We start from the raw sequence: 8,917 nt of genomic DNA on the forward strand, positions 1-8,917 counted from the left end.
CGAAACAGCCACTCATGTAGGCAGAGGACAGACAGACTGAGAAACACTGAAGGCACAGAAGAGCCCAGGAAACCAACCGAGTGTGTGATATAAAGCATATTGAAGAGGGATGCCAGCAGACCACTCAACCACGCTGAGCTTGTGTGTCACCCCAGACCTTTCTTAAGCCAACAGAGAGGCTATCATCCCATCCTACTAAGAATACTATCCCTTACACTAATCAGGTTCTACTAAATACTCCTCATTTTGCTCACTTTGATTTTTATATTATTATATACTACCTCATTTAATTCTTACAGTGGTCTTACAATAATACCTTGAGTGGAGTCTCATTACTATTTTCATTTTGTAGATGAAGAAAACTGGGAGTTAGGTTCGGACTAAAGACTCCTCAGTGGTGAATGCTAAGACTGACATGAACCTGGTCCCAGAGCCCAAGCTTTATACTCAATGCCATGCCCTCCCCAGACTGCCTCTGCTGGTTGTCCGAGCCCCTACTGCTACAGTGATGATACCACATGCACCATGGATGTATCTCTTGGTTCTGTCACTGTGAAACCCCAAACACTGAGTTTATGACATGGGAGAAAGACTGATCATGAATTAAGTTAAATTCAATGTGATTTAAATTCAGGTGAGACCAGTGGACTTGGGAATCACTCCACCCGAGCACTAAGTTTGGCTTTGGCGATAATAATTTTGTAAACTTAAATATACATTACTCAAGCTCTGTGCTTCACACGTTAAATGGGGATAACGAGTAATCAATCTCATAGATTTGTTGAGAATAATAACTGAATATTCATACAAAGTGTCTAGAGCTTTTTCTGGCACATAAGGACCATAGATATAAGCATTCGCTAGGCTGAGAAAAACCAAATTGATATATAGATTCATTCAAGATGATTCATCATAATCAAGAAATTACATTTTCTACACCACTGTTTACAAATTCACAGAATTGAAAAGTTGGAAAATAATTCATGGATATCTTTCAGTTTTAACAATGTCAAACTCTACAGATAATTTGTGCCTTAACTTTTATTGTCTAGTCCATACTTTAAATCTGGAGAAACCTGTGAGTAAAAATTATTGCTATAATGAAATATTGTGTACATATGTGTGTGTATACACAAACAATATGGAATGAATTTCACTTCAATCTCTCATTTGTTTATGACTTTGTTTCTTTATTTCTTATCGCTACAGGGCATCTTGTGATTCCCAAAGAACACCATGAAGAACAACACAGAAGTGACTGAATTCATCTTGCTGGGGCTAACCAGTGACCCAGAACTGCTGGCCCCCCTCTTTATCATGTTCACCCTCATCTACCTCATCAATGTGGTTGGAAACCTGGGGATGATGGCGCTGATTCTCTTGGACTCCCGTCTCCACACTCCCATGTACTTTTTCCTCAGTAACCTGTCTCTGGTGGACTTTGGTTACTCTACAGCTATCACTCCCAAGGTCCTGGCTGGATTACTTATAAGAGACAAGGTCATCTCCTACAATGCGTGTGCTGCTCAGATGTTCTTTTTTGCAGCCTTTGCCACGGTGGAGAGTTACCTCTTGGCCTCAATGGCCTATGACCGCTATGCAGCAGTGTGCAAACCCCTCCATTACACCACCACCATGACGACAGGTGTGTGTGCTCGTTTGGCTATAGGCTCCTATGTTTTTGGTTTTCTGAATGCTTCTGTGGATGTTGGAAACACATTCCACCTCTCCTTCTGTAAGTCCAATGTGATCCATCACTTTTTCTGTGATATTCCTGCAGTTGTCTCTCTCTCTTGTTCTGATAGACATGTCAGTGAGCTGGTTCTTGTTTTGGTAGCAAGCTTCCACATCTTTTTTGGTCTTTTGGTTATTTTGATCTCCTACCTGTTCATATTTATCACCATCTTGAAAATGCCCTCAATAGAGGGATACCTGAAAGCTATATCCACCTGTGCCTCTCACTTCACTGCAGTCTCCATCTTCTATGGGACAGTCATGTTTATGTACTCCCAGCCAACCTCCAGCCATTCCATGGACACGGACAAAATTGTATCTGTGTTCTATACTATGGTCATTCCCATGCTAAATCCTGCGGTGTATAGCCTGAGGAACAAAGAGGTCAAGAATGCTTTCAAGAAGGTTGTTGAGAAGGCAAACCTGTCTCTAAGCTTCACCTCCTAGGGTTGTAGAATCCACAGTGACCTACCTTCACTCCTGTCTGATCTTCTCCCTGCATTAACTCGCAGTTTACAGCCCACATTGCACTTAAATTACTGCTGTGATACTTTCCTCTTCAAAAGTCTCTCACTAAAAAAGAAGATAAAAAAGAAGATAATCCAGTCGTGTAATATCTGGATGAGAATAGCCATGAAGACCTTAAAGTGTTTAGAGCACTCTTGTCATGAACCGTAACTATATGTGATTTATTCACCTGTTCACATTTTTTCCACCACACGCCAATGCAAGTGTGTGTGTAAAACGCAGCTCAAACCCATGAAGGGAAGTGCATGCAAGGGTCCTCTATGTGCACATACACTCAAGAGGGGAAATTTGTTAAAAGAGGTAGCTGGAGTATGGCTAGTTTTTAATAAGAAAGTCAAAATAACTGTAGAGCAGAGTATAAATTAATGTTCAGCATTTTTAATTTTTTTTCTAGTTTAAAAAAACAATTCTAAGAGTCTAAAATGAAGAAAACCATGACATGGATTTTTTAATAAAAGTATGTGCTTTTTTGTTGGAACATTTTTTTTTTCAGAGCTATATATCTGTAAAATCTTGAAGGAGTTCATCTTTATGTCTTCAGAAAGTCGTTTGGTAGAAGAAGTATGGTGACATGATAACTTTCAAATGCAAGAAGACCAGAGTATCAGAAAAGGGGATCGAATGATAATAGAGCAGTTTCTCAATTTTTCTGTAAGAACCCCAACTGTGTAAGATACATGCACTGAGTAGTGATAATGTTAGCTATTTTTCTCTCTGGAAATACTATGAAATGGCTCGTGTCTCTCACACAGGGATACTTTAGTTTCCTATGAGCTACGTCATGTCCTGCTGCTTTCCTACTTCCTCTGTCTTCCTCCCTCACACTGAGCTCCCTACTGTCCCCGGACAATCCAAACTCATTCCTGCCTCAGGGCCTTTGTACATGCTGTCGCCAATGCTCAGAAAGCTCCCTCACTTCCCTCAGGTCTTTCCTTAAATTTTACTGTACCATAGTCACCCCACCCCTATGGACACTGTTCCCAACTTACTTAATCCATCATAGTTCTAATCAGTACTCAGCTATTTCTATTTATTTGTCCCTTTTTTATTCACTTACCTTTCTAGAATGTACACTGCCTAAGAAGGGTACCTTTGTCTTCACTACTAACAACTTCATCCTCAACATACAGCCTGTTTCACACTAATTTCTCAGTAAACATTTGTTAAATTACTCAATCAATTAATTAAACTCTGAGCCCAACAGTTGATATATTTGATAATATGGCTCATTACCTATTATATAATTCTTTAGAAAAGAATTTTAGAACATTTTATAAGACATAACTAGTTTTTCTTCTATTTTCTCACTCACTACTTATATTCCCCACTTTTGGAAAAAGTCATGTTTTCAAAACTATATTGCCAGATGGATAATATATAACATTTTTTAAATTAAAATTATCTCATGAAATGGCAAAGAATACATGAAATTAATTCTACCTACTAAATCACACAAAGTATATATACTTTCTCAATTAACAGAGCTTTAGAGTAAGTCATGAAATCAGGTAAGGAGTATATTTCAACTTCATTCTTTTTAAATACTACTTTAAGTATTCTAGTAGATTTACCTCTTTCTATAAATTTTTCAATCAGCTTACTAATATTTCCAAAATTCTTCCTCACATTTTGATTGAGATTAAGTTGAATCTGTAAATCAGCATGAGGAAATTGGCATATTAAAGTCTCCTAACCCATGAACATGATCTTCCTCTCCTCCCGTATAGACTTTACTTGATTCTTTTCATTGGCATTTTTCGTCTTCTACATTCTAGTATTGCACATATTAAGTTAGATTATACCTAATTGCAAATTAATGACCAAAGGGGCTCTGCACACAGTCCTCTCCCTCTACAGTGATATCATGTGGGACCATGTTGGGATTTCAGAGGCTAATGACTGGGTAGAGACTTTTAGAGACCTGGAGTTCTCAGAGGAACAGGACCCCTTTGGGGACATCCAGAGGTCCTCATCCGATCTATCTACAGAAGAAACTTAACTGAGCCTAGGGACTTTGCTTGAGTTGTTAAATGAGCACACAGATACATTTGGCTTACATTGTCATAAGTTCTATAAAATAAAGTTCATACATTTCAGTATGCTCGTTCCTGAGAGTTTGGATAAATGTATACAGTACATCACCCAGATCAGTATACAAAACAGTCCCATTCATCCGAAATTGTCTCCTGCTTCCTTTATGGTTAACCCCTCTCATCCCCCAGCTTCTCATAACCTCTGATCTGCTGACCCCCCCATATAGTTTTGCTTTTCAAATACAACATGCAACCTCCTGAGTCTGGCCTCTTTCCCTTAGCATAATGCAATTAAGATGCACGCATTTCCTTGCCTGTATCAGTAGTAGGTTCCTTGTCGTAAAGTTCTTTATTGAGATGTAACTTACATACCACAAAACGTACCAAAGTATGCAATGCGCTGGTGTTTAGTACTTTTACAAACTTGTCCAATCGTCACCCTGGTTAATTGTTGAAGACTTCCGTCACCTCACAAACTACATACCCAACCATCAGTCAAGGTCCATTGTCCTACAACCTCCCACCAGCCCTAGGAAACCACCAATTTACTTTCTGTCTCTGTAGATTGGCCTAGTCTGTATATTCCCATCATCCATTATATCGTAATGGGATCATTTTTGACCGACCTCTTCCACTTGTCATGATGGTTTTGAGGTTTATTCATATTGTAGCAAGTACTGGTACTTCATTCCTTTTGGTTGCCTAGAAATACTCCTTTGTAGGCATAAACCACACTTCGCTTATTCACTCATCACTTGATGGACCTCTGGGTACAGGTAGTGCTGGTGTTTTAGGTATGGGTGCTCATAGAACAGCCTTGCGGCTGGTGTGTGAGGAAGGCACGAACACAGATCTGGGGTCAGGTGTGTGGGCATTCCCGTGGCAAGGGAGGCTCCAGGATCTCAGCTGCAGGTGCTTGTGCACTGTCCATGCAGTTGAAGTAACTATCAAATAATGCAGAATGAAATTAAACAAGACCCAAATAAGTTGAAAGATATCCCACGTTCATGAGAAGGAAATTTCAGTTTTAGTTTACGACATCACTGCGACCCAAAGTGATCCAGAAATTACACAGAATTCCTTTCAAAATTCCAGTAGCCTTTTTTGGCCAACACTAAACTGCCAATCTTAAAATTCATGTGGAACTGGAAAGGGCTCAAAATTGCCAAAGCAATCTTGGAAAACGAAGTCAGAGAAATCACACTTCTTGATTTTAAAACTTACTACAAATTTATAGTAATAAAAACAGCGTGGTACTGATGTAAGTGATGGGTCACTGGGTTCCACTCCTGAAACCAATACTGCACTGTATGTTCACTAACTTGAATTAAAAAAAAATAAGTTAAAAAAAGATAGACTAACCAATCAATGGAGTAGAATTGAGAGTTCAGAAATATACCCATATATATGCAGCCAATTGATTTTTGCCCGAATGACAAGCCCATTGAAGGTGAGAAAACAATCCACAGGATGGGAAATATATTTGCAAATCACACGTCAGATAAAGATTTGATATTTAGAATGTATAAAGAGCTCATACGACTCAATAATGAAAAAACAAAGAACACAATTTAAAAATAGATAAAAGACTTTAATATACATTTCTCAAAAAAAGATACACAAATAATCAATAAGCACATGAAGAGATGTTCAAAATCATTAATTAAGATTGACATTTAAATACATTAATTTAAGAAATGTAAATTTTTAAAAAAGAAATGTAAATCAAAATCACAGTGAGATACTACTTTACACATGCTAGAAAGGCTGTTTTTTAAGACCATATCTATATTTTTAATTTTTTAATGTTTATTTTTGAGAGAGACAGAGTGTGAGTGGGGGAGGGGCAGAGAGCAAGGGAGACACAGAACCCGAAGCAGGCTCCAGGCCCGGAGCTGTCAGTGCAAAGCCCGATGCAGGGCTTGAACCAGCGAACCGCAAGATCATGATCTGAGTTGAAGTCAGACGTTTCACCGACTGAGCCACCCGGGTGCCCCAAGACTATATATTTTTTAAAGAAAACAATAAGTGTTGAGGATGTGGAGAAGTTGGAACAGTCACTGTGGAAAACCATTTGACATATCCTCAAAATATAAAACATACAAATACCATATGACTTAGAAATTCTATTCATAGGCATATATTCCCCAAAATTGAAAACAGGTACTCAGATACTTGTATTCCAATGTTCATTGCAACATTAATCACAACAGTCAAAAAATGGAAACAATGCAACTGTCCATCAGAAGATGAATGCATAAATAAAATATATCCTGGGTGGCCAGTCAGTTAAGTGTCCAACTCGATTTCAGCTCAGGTCATGCGCTCACAGTTCATGGGTTCGAGCCCCATGTCGGGCTCTGTGCTAAGCATGAAGCTTACTTGAGATTCTCTCCCTTTCTCTCCCTCTCTCTCTGCCCCACCCCAACTCACATGTTCATTATCTCTCTCAAAATAAATGACTAAACATTTAAAAAGGAGGTAATAAATGATAAGGGGACTAGTATTCAAGGATCTATTAAAAAGAAAGACACGGAGACAACCAAACACGAATAGTTTATTATATGTTGTGTTAGGCAGGATAGACCATGTGACATGCGGTAGAAAATCGGCCCCCAAGTCCAACGATTTAACACAGCAAAGATTTATTTCTTACTTCTGCTATTACGCGTGCGTCACAGGTTATCCAGAAAAGAAGTCTCTCTGCATGTGTTCATTCAAACACCCGGGCCAATGGAGGCTTTGCCATCTGTAGCTACCTTCTCTGGAACATGCTGCCTCCTCGGCCACCATGGTAGGTGGGAGGCATTACATACTTGTGCACTGGCTTGTCTATACTTCAACCCAGAAATGACACACATTATACTTCTCCAGCCCGTTACGTAGAACTAGCTCGTGGCTCCACCTAGCTGCAGGGGGGGCAAGGAAGTGTGGGGAACAGATGTAATGTTTGTGTACTGCTAATTTCGTGCCACGGAATGTATCATTGCTTACTGATGATAAAATAGTAACACTTAAATTGATTGATCTCTTTTTTTAATGTTTTTTAAGTTTGTTTACTTATTTTGAGAGGGAGAGAGAGAACAGGGGAGGGGCAGAGAGAGAAGGAGAGAGATAGAATCCCAAGCAGGTTTCCTCACTGTCAGCACAGAGCCCAAGGTGGGGCTCGAACTCACAAACCAGGAGATCATGACCTGAGCTGAAACCAAAAGTTGGACGCTTAACCGACTGAGCCACCCAGGAGCCCTAAATTGATCTCTTGATATATGCTAGACATCTCATTTAATCTTTAGGACTGTCCTATGAGGGATGTATAGTATTATCCTTGTTTTTATAGGTGATACTTTGAAGCTTTGAAAGGCTGAATACCTTGGCCAAGGTCACCCTGCAACCGAACCAGAACTTAAAGACAAGCCCCATGACTGCTCAGCTCAAACTTGGCAGCAGCTAAACTGGACTGCATTGATAAAGGAGAGATAATTCCGCCTGGTGTTTGTGGTTACAGATGACTGTGTCGGGAAGGAATGGATCCATATCCTTAGTTCTAAACATAGGGAGGGAACTCCCCCTAAATATCCCCAAAGCAGCTCTGCACTGGTAAGAAAAATGGGTATTTTGTTTAAAAAAAAAAATTCCTAGGGACGATTGTAGGCCTTTCAGAAAAATGTAGCTATTGGTATGCCTGGGTGGCTCAGTTGGTTAAGTGTCTGACTTCAGATCAGGTTGTGAGTTCACAGTCCGTGTGTTTGAGCCCCGAGTCAGGCTGTGCTCAGGCAGTGCAGAGGCTGCTTGGGATTCTCTCTCTCCCCTCTCTTTCTGCCCCTCCCCCACTCACACTTTTTCTCTCTCTCAAAAATAAATAAACTTAAAAACCAAAGATGTAGCTATGAGAAAGCTTGCGTGAGAGTCCTGACGTCACCTAAGCCAAGATTTTAGTGAGGTTTATATTTTTGTTGCCTGGCATGGCTGTGGCACCGCTGATTTGCTGACTGGGGGCTCCTCTCCTTAAGCTTTCATTCCCCCGTGTCTTCAAAAGCACTCTCAGCTCAAATACACACAGACATTATCTGATGGCTCCTATTAGGTTCAGGTCAGAAGGACCAACCCTGGATCTGGAGCCTCCTGAGATATCCACTCTCATGACACTAAATGTCCCCCCTGTGATTTATGGGGTGAAAAGGTCATTGACTTGGCCCTGGTATTTGTAAGAGCACAAGCCCAAGTGATGTTCTAGAACACAGCGCTCCACAGGTGGGGAAGGAGCTTCTCCAGCATGATGCTTTCCTGGATGTGGACTTCTGGTCAAGAGTGTGGCCATGAAGGTTTTCCATACTCCCTGCCTTGCACCCTCCTTTGTTCCCAGAGCAAAAGTAAGTAATAAGAAAACACACAACCATAACCAATTAGAATGAAAAGGGGCTGTAGGAGATCCAATCGTGTTAATTTCACAAATGAGGAAAACAAAGCCCAAAGAGGTGAAATGGCTCGATCATAGACCCCTTGTTAGCTATAGCTCACCATTCTTTCCACTGATTGCAATCGGATATCTTGAATGAATGACTGAGGTCATAGAGTCATAGAGGGAGACCGTGCCTCCTGATCTCTTTTATTTAGAACATGCT

The 8,917-nt window shown here is 40.2% G+C and overlaps 1 protein-coding gene across 1 annotated transcript; it reads left to right on the forward strand.

Moving 5' to 3' along the window:
* The first annotated feature begins 1,236 nt into the window (after window positions 1-1,236).
* Window positions 1,237-2,181, forward strand: LOC132661786 (olfactory receptor 5B3-like). Its single transcript, XM_060606727.3, has one exon. The coding sequence runs from the start codon at window positions 1,237-1,239 to the stop codon at window positions 2,179-2,181; it is 945 nt and encodes a 314-aa protein (XP_060462710.1).
* The last annotated feature ends 6,736 nt before the right edge of the window (window positions 2,182-8,917 follow it).

The sequence above is a fragment of the Panthera onca genome, chromosome D1 (assembly GCF_046562875.1).
Source record: "Panthera onca isolate mPanOnc1 chromosome D1, mPanOnc1 haplotype 2, whole genome shotgun sequence".
In the NCBI taxonomy this organism is placed as follows: Eukaryota; Metazoa; Chordata; class Mammalia; order Carnivora; family Felidae; genus Panthera; species Panthera onca.